General features: G+C 39.5%; 1 protein-coding gene across 7 annotated transcripts in view; it reads right to left on the bottom strand.

Moving 5' to 3' along the window:
* myo5aa (myosin VAa) overlaps positions 1-25,191 on the bottom strand; it is a 56,647-nt gene that overhangs the window by 23,978 nt on the left and 7,478 nt on the right. For 5 of the 7 annotated variants that reach the window (XM_016669981.1, XM_016669979.1, XM_016669982.1 and 2 more), the window contains exons 2-17: positions 18,404-18,514; positions 16,600-16,771; positions 16,130-16,274; positions 15,193-15,349; positions 12,560-12,703; positions 10,988-11,069; positions 9,180-9,287; positions 8,935-9,041; positions 8,114-8,379; positions 5,345-5,426; positions 5,089-5,229; positions 4,127-4,252; positions 3,886-3,969; positions 1,738-1,740; positions 778-933; positions 157-254 (exon numbers count right to left, since the gene is read on the bottom strand). In XM_016669981.1, coding sequence (XP_016525467.1) covers positions 157-254; positions 778-933; positions 1,738-1,740; positions 3,886-3,969; positions 4,127-4,252; positions 5,089-5,229; positions 5,345-5,426; positions 8,114-8,379; positions 8,935-9,041; positions 9,180-9,287; positions 10,988-11,069; positions 12,560-12,703; positions 15,193-15,349; positions 16,130-16,274; positions 16,600-16,771; positions 18,404-18,514 — 1,982 coding nt within the window. The remainder of the gene's footprint in view (positions 1-156; positions 255-777; positions 934-1,737; positions 1,741-3,885; positions 3,970-4,126; positions 4,253-5,088; positions 5,230-5,344; positions 5,427-8,113; positions 8,380-8,934; positions 9,042-9,179; positions 9,288-10,987; positions 11,070-12,559; positions 12,704-15,192; positions 15,350-16,129; positions 16,275-16,599; positions 16,772-18,403; positions 18,515-25,191) is intronic. The other 2 variants (XM_016669980.1, XM_016669984.1) reach the window with 1 other exon arrangement.

Below are 25,191 nucleotides of genomic sequence, written 5' to 3'. Positions count from 1 at the left end.
CAGCACAAAACCACAGTCAGCATGTTGGTCTGCAGGCAACTGGAGCACAGAGGAAGACCGAGCTACATTATGGATGAGCGAGTAAATTCAATGAAATTTGACAAAGCGGGGAAAAAAGACAATGCAGGGAGAAGAAAGTAGTGAGAGGAGACTCACGAGAAGGCCAGCTTGAAGTCGTTGGGTTTGATGCAGCGGACGTAGTGTGGAGTGGTGGCGTTCAGAGTCTCCATCAACATTTGGAGAGAGTTACGAAACTACAAGAGAGAACAGCGTCCTTCAGTCAGGGCTGCAACCAACCACTGTTTAAACAACTGATTATTCAAACAATCAACCAATTAATCGGATCAAAAATATCGTCACATATGCAAATTTTTCATTCAGTCGCTCAGCATTTTTGTTTTTATATAATATTAGAAATACATTAAATGTTAAGAAAATAAACATTATATGACCTGAAAGGCAATAATGTAACTTTACTTTAGTGGATTTGAACACTTCGCCACCTGAGGAGCTTTGTGTAAAACATTTACACAAAGTTTTATTGCTTATTTTATTATATATTTTGAGCAATTTTGGCTAAATTACTGCTCCAAATGTATATTTTTTCAAGTAATGGCCTTTTATCAATAAATCATTGATAATTACTTCAATAATCAATTAATCACAATTAAGCCGATTAATTGTGCCAGCCCTATAAAGAACAATAACGTTTTTTTTGTCCTATTTGTTATCAGGTGTGTATCTGTATGTGAGCCTGTAGGGGGCAGTACCACCCACCTGACAGCCCACGGTCTTCTTGTGCTCCTTGCTGCTCGTGTCTCGGCCCTTGTCCGGTTTGATGCTGAGGCGGGTCCGGCCCCCAGTGCCGGGCACCTGGCCTGTGGGGGTGGTCGCCTTCTCCTCATCCTGGAACAGCTCCACCAGCAGGTCGAACTGGAAACAGCAGCCCGGTTACAGTTAGCAGAAAAAGAACCGGCCCAACGGGAGACGCTTCAAGCTCCCAGCCATGCTGTTACTAGGCTCTTCTTAAGCTTTGCCCAAAGCAATGACAGCAAATGAGCTTTTGTACCTCATAACTGCTGATAGAGGTTTTTACATTTTAACACTTCATGAAACATAAGTGTTTGTTACTTTTAGATGAGAAAGTTAATCAGACTCAAATACGTGAGTGGAGGTCACACGATCAATCAATTAGTTTGAAAGTTAAAAAAAAGAATAGAAAAAACAAACGTGGTGGAAACGTTAAAAGTTTGGTCATGTATGACAAAACGAAGGTCATACATGACCGCATGGCCTAACCCGGCCATAGAGTTAGGACGTAAACACTGTCACTCATAACGCTGAGGTTACATGATGAAGATGCGGGGTTATGTGAGCAGCGTCACGGCGCCATGCTGCTTCTCTAACCGCCTCGTTAAGCAGGACAGCCGCGATGCCTTCAGAGCTCAGCTCCACTCCGGGAGATAAAAACACTCTCCTTCCTTTGTTCCTGACTGTAGAGACGAGTCCTGACTTCTCCCCCCTGCAGTGCCACTGTTGCTCCCACCCCCATGCAGCACACACAGACACACACACACACACACACACACACACAACGCCAAACTCCTCGGTGCGCTTAGAGTGAAATAACTCGGTGCCACAAAGAGAGACAGAGAGAGACGAGGAAGGAAGGAAGGCAAGAAAAGGCTAAATGAAGAGCTACAGGCGCACCGGTGCTCTCAGAACGCTTCTGTTTACCTTCTGTTGGCGGGGAAGGTTGTCATGATGAGGACACACACACACACACACACACACACACACACGCACAGACAGACAACAGATGGACACACAGTTACAAAGAAACACATGGCATTAAAGGAAAAAGTTTAAAGGAAGTTAAAAAAATGATCATCCTGCTATAAACAACAAAGAACTTAAAAATGGAAATAAAACTGAAAGAGAATAAATGGATGGAAACATTACTTAAAAAAAAAGTTAAGAGTTTCCAGTGAACCATGTTGATGTAAAGTTGGTCAATAAAATCATCCACGTAGAAACATGTCAGCTCTCATTTGTTGAGCTGTTCTTTGCTCTGTGGAGAGTCAGGCTGTGTGTTTATCTAAATACAATAATCTCTTCAGGAAGTTTAGATTGCAACTATTAGTGCAAATTCCCTCATTTGCTAATTTTGTGCGGACTTGCAATTTTCAACGCAACTTTTCTGCAAATCTGACCAAACAGTATAAAGTTTTCTTTATTTCTATCTTTTCTGACCAATCGCTGCAACACAGGTGAATTTTGACCAATCCCCTTTACCCTAATCTAGATTAACTTCCTGGATCATGATGCGTCTTAAATCCATAGTTTTAGGCTGCAACAATCAAAAAGGCAGCGCAACATCCTGGAACGACTGATAAAGCTGAATAAAAGAATCTTGATTCTGTTCAAGTCAAATATCCACATTATAGAAATCTCAGGAAATTAGTAAAATCCAGCAATAGTTGATCAGAGGAGTTTAGGGGTTGCAGATGTTTACGGCTTACAGTTTAAATTCAGCATTAAATGGTTTTATAATTTACTCCCGGGGGTCAGAATATAAATACACCACAAACCTCTCAGTTTTGAGTTTGTGGATTATTTAATCCTCCTTCAACTCCACAACTATGCACTACTTTATGTCGGTCACATCCAATCGCAATAAAATACACAGAGTTTGTATTGTGACAAAATGTAAAAATATGAAAGCGTGTGAACATTTATCGAGCCACTGCAGACAACTTTCTGATGAACAGATGTGATTTATCGGAGCGACTGCAGCAGATAGCTACTTCATTAAAAACAGAGAATTCAGTATTTTTTCTCGTTTTGAATGATGATGGATTTAGTGGTTAGTGGCTCATTATGAATTTACCTTCAAAAATCGGGAGCATCGTTGAGGTTCCAGTGTAAGAAATGAAGTGAATCAGACTGAACGGCGTACCTGATCGTTTATCATTTGTGATGATTTTAAAAACAGGATCTTCACTCTGTTGTGAAAATGTTTGACCAAAGTGTCGACTCGCTCACAAAATGATTAGATTAGCTGTGCGAAACACTAAAACGGAGATTAAACTAAATCTCATTAGAAGTTAATTATCCCCTAATCTTGATTGTATCCAGTGTGTGTTTGGGAACATTAGCAGGTCTTCTTAGAGTTGTTAAAGTCTGATATTTCACATCCTCTTACCCAGCTCTGCTCCTGTTCAGGTCTATAAAAGAACAGCTGAAGGTCAGCGTGAGAGAAACAGTCGTAGCTTACATGTGCGTTGATTAGCATGTGCAAACCAGGAAGTGAGTTATTTTGGAAAAGGCACCAATAAAAACAGATACTGGCTTCATTTAAGCCAATTAAGATCTCTATGTGAGTATGTGTTTTAGTTTGATCTGCAAATACAAAAACACAACACATTCTAAATAGCTTGATGATAAATTATTCAGACAATAGTTGTAACAAGCTGCTGAAATGTTTTAAATTAAACTGGTACATTTAGTTTGCATTTAATTTTGTTCTCATTTGTCTAGGACAGTTTACACAAACCAGTTAAACTCTGAGTGTGTTTAAGATTGAAATAAAATCTGAATTTGTGCGTTAAAAACTAATTGCCGAGTTGATTCTATTGTTTGGATAATATCACCGCTCTGATGTGGCCAGTGGAGGGCGCTGTTTCCCCTATCCTTCAAGTGACATCGTTAGTTGGAGAGCTTCTCAGAGTTTATCCTGAAGAAGCAGCAGCCTTCCTTTTTTATCTCCCTGAATTTCATTTATTTTAATAAATTGCTAAATTTATAAAAGCTTAGCAAACTTTAACTAGACAGTCAGTTTGTTTCTGGCTGGATAAGCTGTGACGGCGGCGCGGTGCGTCTCACCTTGCTGGCCTTCAGCACATGGATCTGCTCTTCGTTTACTGTGTCCTTGTTCTTCTCCAGGAAACCCTCACACTGATACTCGACCTGCTCAACAACAACAGCGACTCAAGATCCTAACGGACATTTTGTTTTTAGATGTATAAACACAAAGAATACATTGAGGTTTGCAAGACAGGCACAGATGATAAGAGAAGATCTGGTCTGTAACAAAGTCACTGCAAAAAGACATTGAGAAATTCACCTTATCAGCAAAATGTTGGATAATGAAGGCGCGGTTGGACATGCGCGGCTTTTCGAACAGGGAACAAGTCTTCAGGTGGGTGTTGTACAGCTTCTGAGCCCAGGAGTCATCAGAACCTTTCGGCATCTGAAGAGAACAGAAAGGAAACAACTGATAAAGCAGCGAAACGGCAAACTTATTCAGAAAAAATTCAACAGAAAATGACCTTGAGACTCATAAGATAAAATATTTGAGGTAATGGTCTGAAACTGAGCAGCGCAGTGACAAAACTCAGTTTCTCATGTGTGAGAGGGGAACGTTTGAAAAAAACTGATCAGACAAATATGAATCTGAAGTCCAAAAGCTACTGAATAGCAAACTTTACTTTTGCTGCTTCTTTACATTAATCATTAACTTTTCATTCCACCTGCAGCATAAAAATGTTTTCCATATTTCAGAAGGTGCAACAATGCAGTTTTGTAGCAATTTAAGATAAAAAAACAAAAAAACAAAAACAAAACATGACATGTCGTCTAGTGGTGCATCGATTGCATTTTTCTGGCTGATTGCCGATTACTGGTTTTTTAAAAAGCCCAACTTACCGATTCCAATTTTGGCCAATACCATTTTTTTGTCTGAACCATTGCTCAATACATCAAGAAAGTGGCTGAATTGGCAACAATGGGGGTGACTATTGTTAACTGCAAATGTGCAGACATGACCTGGTGGGCCGGTCTGTCAGTAAAACCTCTCTCACAGGAGAAAAGAAAAGCACAGTGGTTGATTTTCAGATCTTTGCCGAGGTTGACAGCATCGGTGGAAAAGATCGGCTTCACATGTAAAAATTGGCCAATCACCAATCTCCCAAAATTAAGGAAAATTGGTACCAATAAATATGCTGGTGCACCCCTAATAAATCCTTAAAAACATCTTCCTGACTTCATATGAGAAGATGCTCCATGTTTGCTGTTCTGACTCTGTACCTTGCACTCCTCGTCCAGCAGGTCCAGGATGCCCATTTTAGCTTCTATGAGGTTGATGCAGGGCTGATTGTCATAGAAGTCGATCAAAGTCCAGGGGATCTGCTCCTTCATGTATTCCTCCTGCTCTAGCTTGAACACGTGCTGTTTTCACACAAAATATACAAACAAACAGCAATAAAAAGACATTTTAAAAGTCAAGGAAATGTTTGGCGGTATGGATAACAGGAAGTTTAGAGGGTAAATCGACGCTGCTCACCATGTTGAATTGTTGCTGCAGTTTTTCATTTGCGTAGTTGATGCAGAACTGCTCAAAGCTGTTGATTTCAAATGTTTCAAACCTAAACAGCCAAAAGGTAACAGATGAATCACTGGACTTGCACTATAAGCCTGCAACATCTACATACTGATGTAAAAAAAAAAAAAAAAGTAAAGTACACTTATGTACTTTTTCTGCAGGTTTCACCATTGGAAAATGAAGACTTTTTAAGACCATTATGAATAAAATGTCAGACCTGTATCCAGGCACGTACAGAGGGAGGGTCTGGGGGGGCTTGAGCACCTGCCCCTTTTGCTCTTTGCCCCCAAGTGCCCTTTTGGTCAAATTTTTTATTTTTTGGTATTATTATTTTCTAAACCCTCTTCTGACACATAATAACATGTACTAAAATTATTTGTTTTTTGTTGGGGTTATAAGCTCCCCGGTCACCTTTGACCTTTTGCCCATGACACATGACGCAGTTGCCTCTCGCGTAGTGAGATAAGGCGGCTAAGTGGAGCTCAACGTAGCGAACGTTCCAGATTACAGATCAGTTTTTGGTGAATTAAAAATAAAAACGTTTTTGGTGAATAAAGTGGAGTAGACTTGCTGCTTGTCAGATGACTGAAAACGTTGAAGTATCGTTTCTGCTTCAGCGGTTTAAGCAGAGAGGTAATGAAATACAACAGACACTGACAGGCCTCTGTGTTTGGCTTACTCTGAAGAACTACTGAGGGGAGGAGACAGCCAGGTGAGGAAAAACTGTTCTTATCTATCGATTCAGTATTTTTATCATACAGACATTAGGCTGTTGTTGATGTGCTATTAGCTAGCTGCTAGCTACGACTTTGCTAGCAAAGCTAGATAACTGAAAAGCTTCTTCCCTGTATCATTAGTGATATCAGTCATTCTTCAGTATCGCTTATGCAATAGGGGCACATCGCCCGTCCAAAACCGATCATCTTGGATAAATGTCTTCTAATTTCCTTTGCTGCATAATGTACATTGCATTTATTCTAGCGTTAGGTAAATGTGTCTTGAAAGAGAATAGCACTTAAATAAAAGACCAACAAGGATATTAATTTAGAATTAAAAACAACTCACCCTGAATTACCATGATAGATATAATGTGTGTAAGAAAAGTGTCATTAATCAAGGGGAAAAAACTCAATCCAGACTTTAAGTAAGTTTAGGGTCTGGTTCACAGAGTACGAAGTTACATTTTTTCCCCCAATTATTCAATGAAAAAAAAAAAAAAAAACAACTAACCTCAGTTAAGTAAAATAAAATTGTAATCAAAATTTTTGGAATTGTAATGATTTCTTTTTTAAAAACAAAATGTTTTCTTTAAATAACTTTTTCCAAATTAAATAACTCATTTTTGTCTCATGAACTTAAAGTTATTTGCCAAACAAACATTTATTTGCACACATCAGAAATATTTTGTTGTGATTTTGGGTCCTCCCCATGACGTCATGTGAGAAAGAAGTTTTTTAAGCAAAACTCAGTAGGCTTTTCTCATGGTGACATGCATTAACAATTAAATTTTTGCTTTTTTTTTTCCCTGCAGTTCCATGTTAAAGTTTGATGCAGCTCTGCTTTCCTGAATGGACCATCTTCATCTCCACTGCAAGTGTAGCAAACAGGCAGCTCTTTTTATAGATTACAGTAAAATGTTGCATTGTGCCCTTGTTTATATTTTTGTTGTTATCAACAATTTTATTGAGGGATAAGACTTAGACAATGAAACATCAGCAATACAAATTTGTCCTCGTTTTTCCATATGTGAACATAAAATATAAGACAATACGAAAAACAAAACAGAAATGACATCAACAAAAACATTCCCATAGCCCACCCCCTCCTTTTCCCTCCCTTTCCCTAGGACTTGTATCTTAACACACCGAGGCTCAAATCCAATCCTCTTCAAATAGAGTTATCAATATATTGCAGAAGGGGTTGCCAAGTTTTATTAAATTGCTTTAAATTATTTGCTCTTGTTTATATTTTTAATAGTGTAATCATGTAAAGACAAAATATGTCTGGTGGTTTAGCTCTGATTTACATATCTTGCTAAATTGCGGGTTTGAATATTGCAATACTTTCCTATAACAAAATAGACCTGCAGAAAGAAATTACTAATAAAATGTCTTATGCATAGCTGTATGCTTTATATAGAGATTTTCCTTAGCTTTTATTGTATATCTCACAATTTTGTAAATTATCATTGTTTATTAAACTCTGAAAGCTGAGTGGCTTTGTTAATATTCTGTCCTAGAATGCGGTTAGATGTGCCCTTTATCTTGAGCACCTGCCCCTTTAGTGGCCTCTGCACGGCCCTGCCTGTATCTCAGAAATGTAGCCCAGCCAATTCAAACTGGCAATAAATTTGAACTCACCAGTGATGGAAGCAAAACAGCTAGCTAGGATATGCTGGCTACCATTAGCCTCAAGTGACTCAGACTTCTGCCGGACAGAAAAGTCCCGCAAGAAAAAAACCATATACGATTAAGTTGTCCCGCCACAAATTTAAGACCTGTTTTTAGGCCGATTTACTTTTTCAAACATGAATTTAAGACATTTTAAGGTCTTAATTTGAGATATATGAATTTAAGACTTTATAAGGATGTGCGGACACCTTATGTGGGTGAACTAATCCAGGGTAAATCAAAGGGAAGCTACACTGACTGTATTTACATCTTCCTGTCTCTTCGTTGGCTCTCAGCCTCCTGATCCACCAACCACAGCTCAGCTGCTGCTCGTACATACCCATAGATGTCCAGGACTCCAATGAAGGAGTGCTGCTTGACGTTGGTGACCAGAGCCTTGTTCACATGCTCTACGATCCAGTTGAACAGCTTGGCATAGATATGTTTGGACAGAGCGTCGCGAGCGTTGGTGGCCTGAAGGCGGGGCAGGGGCTTGATGTAGGTCTCTGTGGCCGTCTTCAGCTTCCTGTGGCACAGCCACTGGGACATGTCCTGGTAGGTGACGCCCACCAGCTCACAGAACGCCGTCAGGTGACGATTATTGGGCTAAAAAGCAGAAAGCTGAAAATATTCATCTTCCAAATACATCAGGGAAAATTATATATATATATATATATATATATATATATATATATATTTTTTTTAAATCATCATAAAACTATTACTTTGTGTTTATCTAGAACATTGTCACAACAAACAGATTTTGCTGGATGATATTTTGTCCCAGATCCCTAAAAATGCAAGTTTGTCCTGTCAAAGACCAATGAACTTTCATTTGTAAAGGAATCTTAACACTGGAACTGGAAGACATTTTAAATGTCAAAAATAAAACATGACAACCAAAAACAATAAAAAGAAAGGAGATGAAAAGCACTCGTATACATAAAAATGGAATATGAAGTCTCTGTATGCAAAATTGCCCTTCAAAAAATATTAATCATCATAATGGAAATCATGAAGCCCATTTTAATTTATCATGCAATGTAACTGATTAATTGCTTACTACGACAGGCTTACTTATCTATATAAATAAATCTCCAGAACAAGTTCTAGGAACCACATTTCTAATGCAGATTAAAAAAAAAAAACCAGCCTCCTCACAGCAATAAGGCTGCTGTCTGAGTCTCTGTCTTTTATCTCCACGTTTCCAAGGTGAAGAATAGCAGCCAAGACCTGGAACAGGCCGATCTGATACGACTCGTTTATACCTGCGAAACACAAAGAGTGGCAAACAGATTCATCGAACGCTTAGTGCCTGCTGCATTTTAGGAGCAGCATAAATTCAGCAGTCGGAGGTGTTAATAGAGAACGTGCAGAAACATAAAACACACAAGTGTGTGTTTTACCCAGAAGTGTGAAGGCGTGGCGAGTGGTGCAAAGCTCTTTGGCGTCGTCTACACCTTCGATGACGGGACTGCGGCCCTGCCTGGTGTAGAGGAAGTCGTTTGCGGTGCCTGAGAGAAGAAAGGTGGATTATTTCTAGGTTTTTGGTTTTAGACTGTACAACATGGGTAAATGTGTTAAATGCAAACTTTAATGATTCTTCTAACTACATACATGTACAAGTTCCCTGCTGCTCCCTGACGATGACTAGCACTGGTTTTAGCCGTCATGTCAACATAACACTAACTTTTAACTGCACGTGTCACATCTAAAAGAACAATGGACGCGCTGCTTTCCTATTAATTGTCAACACTGACCATTTCTTTCTCAGAAAGAAGATGACACGCAAATCTAGAAACTAGGAATCAGAGAACATTTATTCAAAATGTTTTCCTGATAACATTCCCCTCCGATCTGCCACCATGTGATTGGCTGAGTTTCTGCAAGACAAATGAAATCAAAAGCACTTCTGTGTGAGAGTGATGAAACCCAAACTTTCACACAATCACGTTCTTTATACACATTTAAGACTTAATTAGGGTATGGCCTGTTGCCTGGCAACAAGAGGCAGTAACATGACTGTGACAACCACTCCATTAACAGATCCAGGAAGTCAGCAGGAGAGGAAAAGACAGCAGCTGTGACTCTGTGTGTGCATGTGTGTGTGTGTGAGAGAGAGCTAATGCAAACTGAGTGGCAGTAAGTAATGGTGCCAGAAGAGTGTGTGTGTGTGTGTGTGTGTGTGTGAGAGAGAGCTAATGCAAACTGAGTGGCAGTAAGTAATGGTGCCAGAAGAGTGTGTGTGTGTGTGTGTGTGTGTGTGTGTGTGTGTGTGTGTGTGTGTGTCTAAAATCAGGATGAGCAGGTGCAGGTCCGCTGTGGGAGCCTGTTCAACTACTGACTCAGTGAGTAAGTTGGTCCAACATGACTGGATCCATCTGAGTTGACATGAAACATGATTCACTGTAGTGATGATTTAAGACAGGAAGTGTTTAATTTAAACATGGAGCAGGGGGGAAATACTACAATTTTTTTTAAACAATCCAATCACAATGTTCTACATATTCTGAATATTTCTCTGAAAGCAAAAGCTCTTAGAGATATATTTGAGAGAACAGATTTTAATCACTCCCTGTTCCCCACATGTTGTTGGCACCGATAAAACAACTTAACTCCTGCTTACAAAAAGGGCAAATTTAGATTTTTTTCATTGATTTATTTTTTATATAACCTTTTTCTTACCAGTCTTTAAAAATAAACCATTGAGATTAAAAACCTCTTCTTCAAGGGAGTCCAGGCCAAAAGGCAGCAACAAATATCCAGAAATATTTAGTGGCACAAAAAACCCCTGAAATCTTACAGACACTCTAGTTGAGGTAAATTTTAAAATTAAAGTTGGTAAGACACCTCCACTTATTAATAAGCTAATGTCGGATTGTTAAACTTGTGCTGTTACTCTATTAAGAGCAAAATGGTAAAAAAAAAAAAAGTCTAGTATCTAGGAGTGCACTGATAAATAAAAGAAAAATGGTATCAGGCTTTTTAAAGAAAAGGGCAATCGGTGATCAAAAAAAAAAACTTTTCTTTGAAAACAATTTCTAAATTTTGGTAAATTATTTACTTATGGGTAACTAATCTAAAAAAAAAAAAAAGATTTTTAACTAAAGATGTCAATGAACAGGGATATTTTAACCAGAGTTGTCCAACTCGTGTTTTATGTTTTTTTTCCTGCTGTAGTTGAACGGTAAGTGAGGAGGTTCATGTAACTTACTTAGCCTCAGATTCTTGAACTCAGGCTGATTAGCTGATGCACAGAGTTGATAGAAGATATGATAATTCCTCTCCTCATCCGCCTGAAGAGCAGGAAGAACAAACAACATGAACCTGACAACACACAAGCTGCAAGAACTACAACCAGATGGACCTAAAATAGAACAATTTACAACTTATATGCATATTTTTAAAAATATGTTACAGGAGTACAAGTATCATGACTTGACACTTTTAATACCAGAAGATCTGGAATTAGCACTTTGCTCCAGGGCACACAAACACACTTACAGGAAACTGAAACAAAACATGGCCTCCCTGTATTAAACTCAGAGACATCAATATTAACTGAAAATCAGTGCTGCGTATTAAAATCAAAACCTCAAAATATGCAGTCTGGCACCTGCGACCCACATCAGAACAGGAAACGCCCAAGCACAGAATGTAAACACACACCTAGACATGAGTTTCTGGTGCTAGGCATGAAGACACGCGAGAAGAAAAAGTAAAGGCCTTCCCTCTGCAGCATCCTCATTCCTCAACAGTGCCGTCTATGACACCAAAACAAACATCTGTTCTTAATTTAGAAGCTGCCTTCCTGGATCAACGAGTAAGTCAGTAAGACCTGATGAGCACGCACATATATGCAATAAAAACCAAGTTACATAAAAGCAAAAGGAAGTGAGTTTTTAAATGGTAGTCGGACAACAGCACTGAACAAACCAGACACTCAGAAAGAAAAGGAAAAGGACAGTAGACATTATAAACCAGGAAGTAACTCCTGAATACCTGGTCTGCACAAAACAGACCAGAGCTACTGCCTGGGCAAATAAAGAAAAGTCAGATTACTACTTACATTTGCCAGGGCATCACTGACACTGAAACTCTCACAATGTAACATCACATTTAATTTTGGACATTTATTGAAGGAGTAAAAGTGATCTCTTCTTTTAAACATCTGATCTGGATAAAGCCAAGGATTGCTATCTTTGGAATATCTCTAATGTGATCATAGTGAAGGAAACGGCTCCATCAGGTAGGCCTGGTTTGTTCGGTGACATGATGAGGCAGCAGATTCCCACAGTGCAGCCGGCACTAAGTGAGACAGATTCATTTCTTCATATGAAATATCCATCCTAATTTCCTAGACCAAACAGTGGCTTGCAGAAATCTCTCACACCAACGTTTTCACATAACATTTAATTTCAGAAAACAGATCTTAATGTTAGACTGACAAAGTTGTGCATTACTGTGAAATAAAATGTAGATGACACATGGGTTCACTTTTTTTTTTTTTTTTGCAAATAAAAATTAGAGAGGTTTGGCAGCTCCTTCAGACTAGCCAGCAGCAATTAGCAAACACAGCAGACCTCTGTGAATCTGCTGAGCTCATTATGCCAGCTACTTCCCAGCACATCACTGGTAAAACTGTTTGTTAAAGGGTGAAAAGAGGAGCCATGTTGTTATGGCAGAGTTTCAGAAAGAGCAGCAGTTTTTAAAGAGACAGAGAAAGTGATGAGGTTGCATCATAAATCACATGTGCAGCTTCACACACGTGCATTTGTGCCCTCACCTGGAACACCACTCTGGATTTCTCCAGCAGATATGTTCTCATGTTGGCCCCAATGATGCGATATCGATTGTCAAAGCCGATCTCGATGTATTTGCCAAAGCGACTGCTATTGTCATTCCGGGTGGTCTTTGCGTTTCCGATGGCCTGGACGACACAAAAAGGAGAGTCGCATTGTGCTAACAAATATTTTATGATCATTTAAGTTTGCATATTTGTTAGCAAAACTGTTCAGAAAGGTACCTAAAGAAATAGAATGAAATCAGCACATTTGAAGCTTATTCGAAGTATTGATCATAAATGGTCAATGCAAAGCACCTCGTGAATGGTGAGGTGTATTTAAAGGAGGCAGCTAATCAACATCACTTCATTCATGGTCACCAATGGCAACCATGGAAAAAGAGCAAAGAAACACAATTTCATGAGGCAGAAATCAATGTGAGAGTTGAACAGGTTTTATTTTTGGCAGACATACTGTAGTTGTGGTGAAACAAATAAAAGTTACGCACTGCCACTTTTAGGAGGCTGATGGCACACCACCTCCTCCGCACTCTGGGGTTTGGAAATCGGATTAAAGGGGATTCTGCATTGCCCTTGCAGGTTATAGTGCAAGAGTGCATCAGATCAGGTCTAAAACGTTTTAATTTCCCTTCTTATTCTCCCATTTGCAAAATTTTCTAGCAGTGCCAATTCTGCCCAATTAACAAATGACCTTCATTTGATCTTTTTATAACTCTCCAGTCATGAACTCTAACATGTAACATGATAACTAAGGATTGTAGCGTCTGAGATGTAGCTGTTGGGTATTTTTTTTAAATATTATATTTAAAATTATGATGCCTGCTCGTGCACCTCCAAATTTCTGTAGAAATATTGTTAATGTGGAATTTATTTGAGGTTAGATTTCTGTCATTTTAGAAGTTGAAATTGCAGCACATGTGTGTTTAACAGATAAGAACAGACATATTCTCCTTTAAATAATCAGTTCTTCTTCACACCGGGGTTTTTTAAGGGTAACGCTGCCTTCTGAGCTACTGGATGAATTCAAATGACTCAACAGCAGCCAGACCCCCATCCTTTGAGGATCATTGATCAATGAGCCCTGGAGGAATCGTCGGCAGACGGGTGGAGCCGCATAAACACACACACACACGCACACACACACACATCAAAGCTGAATACCAGCTAGCCTGGACAGAATTAGATTAAGCACGAGCGCAGCGGGTTCTTGCTGAGTTAAGGCCAAACACACGGTCTTTCACTGCAGACAAGGAAGCATTCAGCAGAGCAGGTATTCCAATCTCTGTCAGCATCAGCCAAGCATGAGCAAACAGCGCACACACCCCGGCTCCCGCTCCCCCCGTCAAGCGGGCATTCACACAGGCAGGTCCTGTGAAAGCAAGGCTGATGCAACCATCCGCTCTAAATCCAGGTCTACAGGCGGAGGTGACATCATCGCTGCGACACGAGGAGAAAGACGTTTATTCATTCTGTGAGCCCATCCTTGAGTGGCTAAAGACTGATGAGAGCATGGTGGCTAAAAAGGGACCAATGGGGCGGAGGGATGGCGAGACTAAGAGAAGAGAAAAACGATAAAGAAAAACAGAAATACTGGAGGGTAAGACTTCTGCTAGCACAGCTGAGAGCAGCCAGAGGTGAGGAGATTATCGAGAGAGGTGGAGAGGAAGAGGAGGAGTCAGTGGATGTAAATGAAGGAGAGAGGATGGGATCCCTCATTGTTCGGCAGAAGATAGTCAGAAATAAGGAACGTTTGTGAATACAGGAACGCAAAGACATTCAGACTTAACAAATGTAAAAAATACTGTGTGGGGGAGTTCAGTATGACAGTCACAAAGCACATCCTAGAGATCAGGTTGTTTTTCTGGCCAATACAGATTTCTGATTCCCTGCCGATTCTGATTTTAACCGATTCTTTTTTTTAGTGTTTGTTTTCTGACCCTCCTGTGGTTTTAACCCCTGAGGTTTCACCCTGAGCACAGTCTGTCCTTTTACAAGGTTTTCTTTTGTATGGTTTCAGGAACTGACGCTCTGACAACCCCCCTGGCTGGACCTCTCCTTGGTTTGCAACTTTTGATTACTTCTCTTTAATTTGCCACTGTAATGTATTTTTTGTATATTGTGTTTTGTTTTTATCACATAAAGCATGTTGAACTGCCTTGTGCAATTCAAATAAACTTAACTCAGATTTCAGTCAAGGTCAAAACAAGGGCATCACAGTTCATGAAGCTGAATGATGTGTTTATAAACTGAAAACAGTGGGAGTTATTTAATGTCATGCATTTAATTGGCAGTGGAAACATTTATTTAGATTTTTAGGTTTTTGACAAGTAATTAAAGTAATTAATTACCAATTAAAGCCAAATAGGGAAAAATTTACCGATTCTGATTTATCGCAAAAAGGCTTGAATCTCTCTAAATGTCAAACTTTCTATTTAATCCATTCAGGATGGCCGACAGGGGACCTGATATCTTGGGATTTCTCTGACTTATTTTGTGTCCTTGCTTTCTTTTTTTCCTTATATTTTGATGCAAATTAAAATTGGTCCAGTCCAGTCTCTGGTCGACTGATCGGTGCACCTGGAGTAATTTTCTAGAGATAAAACTAGTTTTCTTACCTCCATGATGGGGTTGGAAGCCAAAACCTTCTCTTCTACGTTGGCCTCGCTGGCAGAGCCACTTACTGTAGCAAAGTATCGCATGGCATATTTAGCTGAGACAGTCTTTCCTGCTCCGGACTCTCCACTCACGATAATAGACTGGTTTCTCTCATCTCTGACAAATAATAATAATAAAAAAGTTACATTATAAGATGAAAACTGAAGTTCAAAGGCAAAAGTTGAGGTCATGTTGAAAGTGGATCATGTTTGTTGGCATCTATTACTGGTTTTAGTTTATCCCATCATCTTCTCTATTAGGGTGTTTATGGTCAAATGTGAATAATCAATATTTACTAGTAAATCACAAAAATCTCAACAAAAACAGTAATTAAGCCAAAACGGTACAAAAAATAAAGACATTTTGCACTTAAGATAAAAAGACGTTTGACTGTAAATAGGTTGTAGTCAAAACTTCTCAATTTTAGCTTCACCTGGTTCAGATTTACCAAAGGAATGCCAAGTTACTGCATTTTTAGGCAATAAAATTTTAATTTTCTTACTTAAAGAAGGAAATGAATTATTTGTGTATTTGCATCTTTAATGTATTTCTAATATTGTGTAAAGGCTTAAGTGGTTAAATGAAAAGTCAGTGGGACGTGCCTTTTCTTTTTTTAAAAAAAATATGATTTATCAATTAATCGTCAGAATAAACAATTACTACAGTAATCGTTTGTTTTGGCTGCAGAGCAGAGTTTGGTGTCTTTCTCTTTGTGTGGGCTCTGAGATCACATGGACAACGAGTGAGCGGCAGACAGTGTGACCACCAAGTGGTTATTTTGGGCCCGGCTTTGACCTACAAACCCTGGAGAAAGAGGGAGGGCTGAGCTACAGGGAGACTGCAACCAAGGCTCCTCAGGTAACACACACACACGCTCACACACACACGCACACACACCTTGCCATCTGCTTGTAAGCCTCCTCTGCCACGGCAAAGATATGTGGGTCCATGTCTCCCATGTTCTGCCCGCTGTAGGCGTTGATTATGTCCGTTCCATAGATCGGCAACGTCTCGTACGGGTTGATGGCCACGAGAACGATTCCTGCGGGAGAGAGAGTGAAATGCTCGTCTGGTTTTACGTCAGCAAAACACTCTCAGCATGGCGACACAGCGAACACGCTCCAGCAATGAGCGACAATCGTTCATAAACGGTTTCCTCAGCTCAGAAGCGCAGCGTACAGCATGAAACGCGTTTCATCGAGACTATAAACAAAAGACAGAGGCCGTGGAAGATCCGAATGTTCGGCCAGCTAACTTTAACTGTGAAATCGCACACTTTGAAACATTAGTCGCTTGTTAACGACAGCAGGTCATGCTTTGATCAACAGTGTTTTCATTGGTTAGACGACAGGAAGTGGACGACGTACCGCAGTAGGTGTAGATGAGCTTTGAGTCGATGAAGCGGACTTTAAGGTTGTGGAGCACGGCGGGCTCGTGGAGGTAGCTGAGGGCAGTGAGGTCGTTCTCGCCCACAAGGATGTCCGGGTTCCGCAGGTAAGGCAGGTTCTTCGTCTTGGGGTCCAGCTTGTGATCGATGGTCTGAGAATCAGAGACGACAAAACGGTTTAAAAATCAACACACAGAGCACTATTGTGACAGCAATGAAAATTATGACTTAAAAAGAAACTATCACTTCTTTTCGTAGGTAACTTTATGGTTGTGACAGTATGGCACAGCACTGGTAGCACCACAGATGTTATTCTTGAAAAATATTCCTATTTGAAATAGGCATCTTCTGCATTTAATAATATATTTTTAATTTACTGGTATATATCAATGCTCCTGAAAAATTAACATTTCAGACAGCACAGTATGTTTATTTTTATTATTAATTTTAACTTTGTTGTGACCACGACAACCAAAATCTTTATCATAAGAATTTTTTTGCAATAAATGATGAACAATACGATCAACGCTCACATATACAGAATACAGAACATCAACACAAATCCCCCCAAACTTTACTTTGTTTGAGAATCCTCTCAATGTTGAGTTAATCCCTGTTAAGTTTGAACAATTTTCACTAAGTTTTTCATCAACATGTTTGAAAACGGAGCTCTGAACTGTACGGATTATCATCCAGTGACGGCCTGCTGAACATCTGGCAGGTCAGAAGTTTTGCCCGTGATTTTATAGACCAAAATATGTTTGTATTAAAACTTTTTATTGACATAAAAAGACATAAAAAGTTTTACAGTGCTCAACCAGTTGAGCACTGGGAGACCACATTACCTGTTTTGCTGAAAAAATAAATCTGATAATTGTTTGAATTTTAATTGCAGCAGCAGGAGGACCTTTCCCATGTCACCATTCATGCAAGAGCAACGGCTGCGTGCATATTTATATTTCAAGCTTACAAACTTAGACATAGCAATTAATTGTGATTATTCACAGCGCAAGAGTGTGATTAATTGATTGACAGCACTAATTTTTCCACACATTGTCCATTTGCTTTTTAAATGGACAATTCAAAATCGTCATGCGCTGGATGTCGAAGTTACTAGATTGTATTAATGGTTATAGCTGCAAGGTGACAAAATGTGAAAAAACTTTAAAGGATACAAATTCTTCGCTTCATTTTGCTAATAATTCTCTAGAATATTGTACATATTAGTCACAAGAATAAGAGTTGCAAGCCTTTGTAGGTGCATTTTATTAAAGCCAGAGGTACAAGCAGCAAGATCTGAGACATATTGGCTCCTCGTCTGAACAACATGATCTGGTAAAATGTATCTAATCCTCGTTTCACTGATTATTTTCTTCCAAGAAAGCTGCTGGTGAAGTTTGGAAAAATTAAACGGACGGCGACGCAATCGGAGCGAAACACAAAACCTCTTTCATATGTTAGTGGGGCTTGTGGTTACATTTAACATTTGAAATCACAAGAAGCAACATGGTAAATAGTGTGGCTAACATGTGCAGTAAAAGAAGTGCTTATTTGTGACTGCTAGAGAGAACGATGGAGAGAGTTCGTAGCGTTCTGTGTTTTATGTGAACGAATTACATGTGCTGATCCATTTAAAATGGTCCTTGGAGGCATCTCAGCTTGAAAGTCCCATTTGTGTGCTAATGGTTCGACCAATAACCACTAATGAGACGCGGCAGAAGCAGACGGGGGTGGAGGAGTTTCAAAAATAGAGAGACCACCACTCTTCCATTCGATGACCTCACCGTTCCATCCTCCAGCATGAGCTGAAGCGAGGCGTCGTCATTCTTGTAGTCCTTGGTGAGCTCGGCAGACTTCCACACCTCCTCCGCGTCGGGGATCCAAACCCGAGCAGACTGGAAGAAACAACAAGCAAAAAAAAACATTAGTTAAATGCAGACTTCCTGATGTTTCATCCAAACAGGAAATGAGTGAAAGTTGGGGGGGGAAAAAACATAAAAAATGGCAGAAGAGTTTTCTTCTGCCAGCAGCATGACTTAAGAGTAAACAGAGGGTTCTGTGTTTGTCCGGAGTCATGAGCACCCGGCTCACAGCGGTCCGTAAAGTGGTGGGAACCGTCAATGGAGCGGCTCCTGACGGGCCGAGAATGCAGTTGTGGAAATGTCACGCAGACGGATGTTCCTATAAAACTGGTTCTGACCTTACAGAGGCGTGACGCAGTGCGAGCAGCTGGTCATGCCAAAGACGTGTGGGAAAACTTTAGTATACGCTTCATCTGATCGGCTGGAGAATTCTGCTCAAAGAAGACTGCTAAGATTTAATCACAAAAATAAAAAATTATTTTAAAAAAGCCTTAAAAAACAATTTAAAATTTATTTAAGTTGCCTCCAGTCTGATACTGATATCTGAAATCGGCACAATATCAGCCAAAAAATAAATATCAGATAGTGTTGGCCTGCATCTGGTATAAGCGCTTCACTCCAGCATTTGGTCCGCCCCAGCATTTCTATCCAGCAGTAAGTAATAGGTTGTTCTCATACCTATTGTTGACTGTTGTTCTTTGTTTTTGTGATACCACCTGATGAAGCCTTTTCCACATTACAAAACAAGTAAAAAAAAGTGTATATGACTAATGTTCACGTCATTTTGGGTCAACATCGGTATCGACCAATACTCAAAGCTGCAATGTCAGTATCAGAAGTGAAAAAGTTGTATCAGGACCAAGGCCGTCATAGTTAACATGCATGAAGTTGTTGCTGAACTGGAGAGCTCATTCAGTGACTGACTGCTGCATCCTAAGTGCACAAAGGAGTGTTGTAAGAGATCCTTCCTCCCATCAGCTGTTCAATGAGAGTTTACATCGCTGCTGGTATTTGGACAGTTTTATTCATTTTAAATAAAACTTTTACTGGTATTGCACATCTGGGTTTTTTTTTTTTGTCTTTTTATTTGTCATATAAAGTTAGTAGACTGCTGTCTTTTTAATTCACAAACACAACCCATGGTCTGATCACTGCACAGTAATTTCATGCTATTATATTTGCTTCAACAGGCACATAGATGGTAAGAGAAAAAAAAGATAGCACCAGTTAAATGAATGGCAATCAAATCTCAGTAACTTTAAAATTTGCAACAAGATCTGATCTCATATGTTTCTTTCCACTTTGCTGTTTGTCCAAAATGTTCCTAATTAAAAACAGTTCCCACCAAAGAAATATTAAATTACACTTGGTGGACAGGGACGGGGCAGCTGAGGCACATGATGATGAGCGCTTGGAGAATTTCTGCCGCGAGTCTAATAACGATTTCACTGCTTCCTTTGCCCTCGTTACATAAACTGCTGATGACAATTTCACAGAAGCCAAAGAAAGAGGCCTCATTGTAGAAGAACGCAAACTGGGTTTATTACGTCTGCTGCTCCACGACCGATCATCTGAATCATGACTTCATGGTCACACAAAATCCTCGTCCGTCCGCCGTCATGCGACCCGGGCTGCTTGCTTCTGATACGGACAGGAAAACTGGCAGGAACGAGAAGGTGGAATTGGTGCCCTTTGCCAGCCAAATACATTTAAATCCATGAAGAGGAAGGTCAGTTTTATCCGCCCAGGAACGACACTGGTGTGCTTACAATTTGAAAAACGGAACAGCCTTGAATGTTTACAACCAACCGGTAGAAACAGCTGCCTTTAGACGAAAGAAGCACCAATCAGAAGAAAATCAAAAACAGCCAATTTTTATGTGTTGTGAAAATATTTTTTTTTTGTTTTGTTTTGTTTTTTTTTTTAAACCATCTCCCATCACAAGAAATATCTCCCCACAATTGTGTTACCTCTATCAAACCTGAAGCAAATATCCATGAATTGGATATGGCCAGAAAATGTTTGATCGACGTATCTTAGGATACTGCAAATACTATCATCAGTTTAAAAAAATTTTTTAAAGGAATGTGGTATTACATTAATTTAACACTTTAACATCTTTTCAATGCCATCTTGAATTAAATTTAAGACTGAAAAAACTGCAGATATAAGGGATGAATATCATTACAAGCTAGTTGTAAGGACTACACGCAGCTCTCTCCACATTAAGCCCCATAGTACCAAGCTTAAACGTTTTTTGCATCCAGCCTCATATGGGTTGGCAGCAGAAGTCAGACATTGGCCAAAACGAATGTCATCCAGCCAACTGCCGATAAATCTGCACTTACCCCTGATAGAGGCAAAAAAGCTAGCTAGCTAGTAATGGTAAACTAGCAGCTGGTTACTGGTAGCCTCAAACGTGTCAAGTCACTGAAAGCAACGAAGATGTTTGCGTGCGACTCAAACGTTTGCCTGACAGAAAAGTTGCCAGAGAAAAAAAAAATCTACATTTGAAAGTCCTGCCACAACAGAATTTATGACCTGTGATTTGAACGTATTTAAGGCCGACGTACGTTTTCCTACGAGTTTAGGAAATTTTAAGGCCTTGTTTGAGATACATAAATTGAAAACTTTTTAAGGATGCGCAGACACCCTGAAGTAGAAATGGACCAAGACTGGCAAGCAACATCACAAGCATGTTTTAAATGAGAGCAACCAATCTGCTGATCCTAGTGTCAGCAGGAAACCACCAGGACTCCATCATTTCCACAATGTAGAAATGTGGACAGAAACACAGAACTGTACAAACACAAAGGGATCCATTGTTAAATATAAAATATTTTCAAGTCTGGTAGATGCAATCAAACAAATCTGTGTTTTTCCAGCAGGTCCTCTGTGCAGCCTTCACCATGGTGTTCACAGTGAAAGAGCTGCTGTGTTGGTCATATGGGAGCCCATATGACCAGTTCACAGGGGCCTGAGCTCTTTCATATCGACAGCCACGTGGTTGAGAACGCAGCTATAAAAATACACAATAATGTTTAAGACATTTCACAGAAACCACTTCCAGTACTTCTTGGAATTGAATTGTTACGAGTTGAATTATCAATGAGTCATATCAAAATCGAGAGGAATGACTTTCCTCTTCTATATTTAAAGATATTCAACACGCAAATACACTTTTTGTCATCTGTTTGTTGCAGGTAAAATGTCAACAAATAATACATAAAAATGGTATATAAAATTATTAATAATAGTGCTGTGTAATACTTACAATAATCCCAAACGATGTGAAGGCATGACTGAAACTACATTTCTTAACATGATAAAAAACTGAGATAAAATTTGGTAAAACACTGAATTCATCAAAGTTTAAATAAAAAAGGAAGGAAATGAGGTTTTATATGGCCCCGAAGTAGACAATGAATATATCTACTTCTTTACAGTATTAGTTTCCAGTTTTCCACAACTCCTGAGCCATGTGTTTTTTAATATAAGGACTGTAACACAATTCTATAGAAACCATACAGTAAAATATAAAAGACAAACATGAGCAAGAATTACAAAAATATAGAAATATAAGATTATGTCCATTTTTTTTTGTAAAGCCTATGTCCCAAATTATTCCATAAAGAAAAGTTATTCAATTTAGAACCTGTTTATATATTGAAAATTAGAAGGTTTTTTAATGCATTGAATTAGACTAATCTGATCTTGATTTGTGCATCGCTAATTTATTTGAAATCTTGGATTCAGAGATTTAGGTTTTAGCAGTGGGCTTTTATTTGAAGTTATTATGGATTGTGCAACAACTGCAAACAAAAACTGGCAGAAAACCCCCCAGATATTTTAAGAAGTTTTTGAAATCTGGACAGTTTGTACTAGATGTACTATAGATAGAAAATATCAGTTTTAACTACCTTTGAACAAATTAATGAGACATTAAAATGGAAAACTGGATGGGCGACGTTAGCTCTGATAATATAGATGATGCTTTTTCCACCATTTTGTTAATTCATTCACCTTTTTTTGGTCCCTGCAGGACACTGTCCCAGCAGCCAGCCTCCTAGCAACGGAGAGGAGGAGGATGGAAGCTAAAAATAGAAGCAGGGAGTTTTGAGCAGCATCGCACCTCGCAGAGGCATCTCTGTGCTACATCAACACACTTCCTGATCCCGATAATCAAATTGGCACAGAAAAACACCCGCACACTCTCACTTCACACGTTGCTTCGATTAACGCCGAAATATGTCAAAAAGTCGCTCACTTCGTTGCTTTTTGTGTGATCCGCAGACAGGCGTTGAGTGGGAGACAAAAGAAAGAGAAAGCGCCACGGTGAATCATATTTATACACCAACTGAATCCCCTGGGCTCAAAGGAAAGGAGAGCTGAAGGTTGGGACTGCACACCCAAACACACACAAGCACGAATACTAAAAGTTTTTATGTTTCAAGGGCACCAGCCTGAGCGGCACCACTGTGGCGCATTTAGGGAAACGTGAGGTGGGACAAACAGAGAGAGACGAAAACAAAACCGAGACGAATGAGGGAACAGAAACTCTGATAGACGGGAGGATGAGAGTGAACGAAGCTCAGGCTGGCGTGTTGCTGGCGGCAGATGATAAAGCAGCAAAGACGTCAGAGCATGTGTGACATCAGAAGTCATGTGACCGAAAAAGCCTCTTTCCACACATGCTGCATGCGGCACTTATGAGGAGGGGCGTGGAGGGACGAGGAGGGGGGCATCTGCACAATTTCAGCATGACAATAAGGACAAGGGGCATGAAATCGGTGCGACACAATCTTCCATCTGTGTTTGCGTCACAGATGTTTTGATGGGAAACTAATGGAGCCGTCGCCATTTTTCCAGGGCCTGGATATGATATTCATAACCAGCTGCCTTCCTCTGCAGTCTTTGCCACCGGTTTTGACAAAGTTTTGAACATGTAAGGAGACATAGCGCAGCACACTGCTCTCACAGACGGTTCATACTGATGGCAAAGAAAATGTTGGTGGAGTAATCAGGAAATGGTTTAATCACATTTACTGCCCGGAAATATAAAGTTGATTCGTTTGTTTACAACTCCGTCAACAACTTTGCACTGATCGGCCTCTTCCTGGCTGATACTGATGTCCAGTTTTCTTTGAGGTTTAATCTGCTCATTCGACCTTTGACCCTTGATTGATTTTTCTTCTCTAAGGACTAAAACGTATTTAAAGATGGAAACAAATGCGCAGAAGCTTCTGCGACAGAAATACGGTGTAAACGCATCGATTTGTAGTTCAGTACTTATGGAAAACACGGCTATTCACAGACATATTTTTATAGAGCATACCTAAAATATCCAAAAGACGCTACTCGACTAGCTATTGGCTGTTGTTTGCAAAGCAGCGAATCCAGAAGCTCTATTAGTTTTCCTTGCCACTGATTGGCTAAATGCCAAAGAAAACAGGAAGACGGTGAATGTTAGCCCCTACGGTGGCGCTAAGCTGGTTCCCCTGTGCGTATCAATATACAGTTAGGTAGATTTGGTATTTCAGTGTTTTCAGAGGCCGTCTCAAGTATGTGCTGAATTTAATCGTGGTTGGCTGTAGTCTCTAACTCCTAAAGATTTCTCAAACAGTTTTAAAAAATTCCTATTGAGGGTTCAAGTTTGATCATTCTAATATTTCAGATGATGAATTACAGTTTCACAACTTAATTCAGCTTTGCTGATGTAAAATATTTGGGGTTACACTCCTACAGGAAGCTGTGAGCCAGAGACTGGAATTGACTCATTCTCCAAAAATCTTTTGCATCAAAACTAAGAGCTCCAACTACTTTCTGTCAATAAACGCATCCACCAGCAACATTTCTTTTTTATTCTAATGAAAGGACATTTCTTTGTCCTTTCATTAGGTGATGGTGAAGCATATTTAGCCTCCATGCCTTCGTTTTGTTTGATTCAAAACTACAAGCTTTATCAAAGAACCTGCAGCACATTTTTCTCTTTTTTTTCCTGTTACAGTCCTTGGAAACGTAACAAAAATAATATGACTTGAATAAAAAATGTATATCAACAGGTCAGCACACAAAGTGAATCAGAAATCAGTTTTGGCCAAGAAAATCCTGATTCCTGCATCTCAACGTAAAAATACTGCAACCTCTCATAAGTTTATAGCAGCAACTTTCTTGCAGTTTCTTTCTGCCACTCTTGTAATGTTTGTTTTTTTTGTATTCACCTTTTTATTTATTAGGCTGGATTATTTTCAAAGATATATTTATATACAAATTACCATATTGGACAAATTAAAGTTACTTAGAAAGAGTTGGTCTGTGCTGCTAGCGCAGAGTAGAGGTCAAAAGGTCGGTACGAAGCATTTAAAGGAAGCCCTCGGAGATACACGGCTAATCCTGGTTTAGCTGAGATAAAGGACTAGAGAGTGATTAAGCTAATTTAGGGTTTAACACCAGCTAATCGCATGACGGGCAACTGCAGCACAGTTTAGCTGCAGAAACAGACGATCAGCACTTCCTTTACAGCAATATAAACTTTGTTTTTGACTAGTTTGAGCTGAAACGTCTGAAGAATTAAAATTAAAGACAAAAAAACAAACAAGTGGATGTGCTTATGAAGAGCTTAATGCCGGATACAGATTATCTGTATCCTAATCTACTCAAACATACCATCCCCAGTGTATTCTTTAGTTTTATAAATGTCTCTGTAAATT

Source organism: Poecilia formosa, unplaced genomic scaffold (genome assembly GCF_000485575.1).
Source record: "Poecilia formosa unplaced genomic scaffold, Poecilia_formosa-5.1.2 Scaffold29, whole genome shotgun sequence".
NCBI classification, from domain to species: domain Eukaryota; kingdom Metazoa; phylum Chordata; class Actinopteri; order Cyprinodontiformes; family Poeciliidae; genus Poecilia; species Poecilia formosa.
This window is presented reverse-complemented; position numbering and strand designations above follow the sequence as displayed.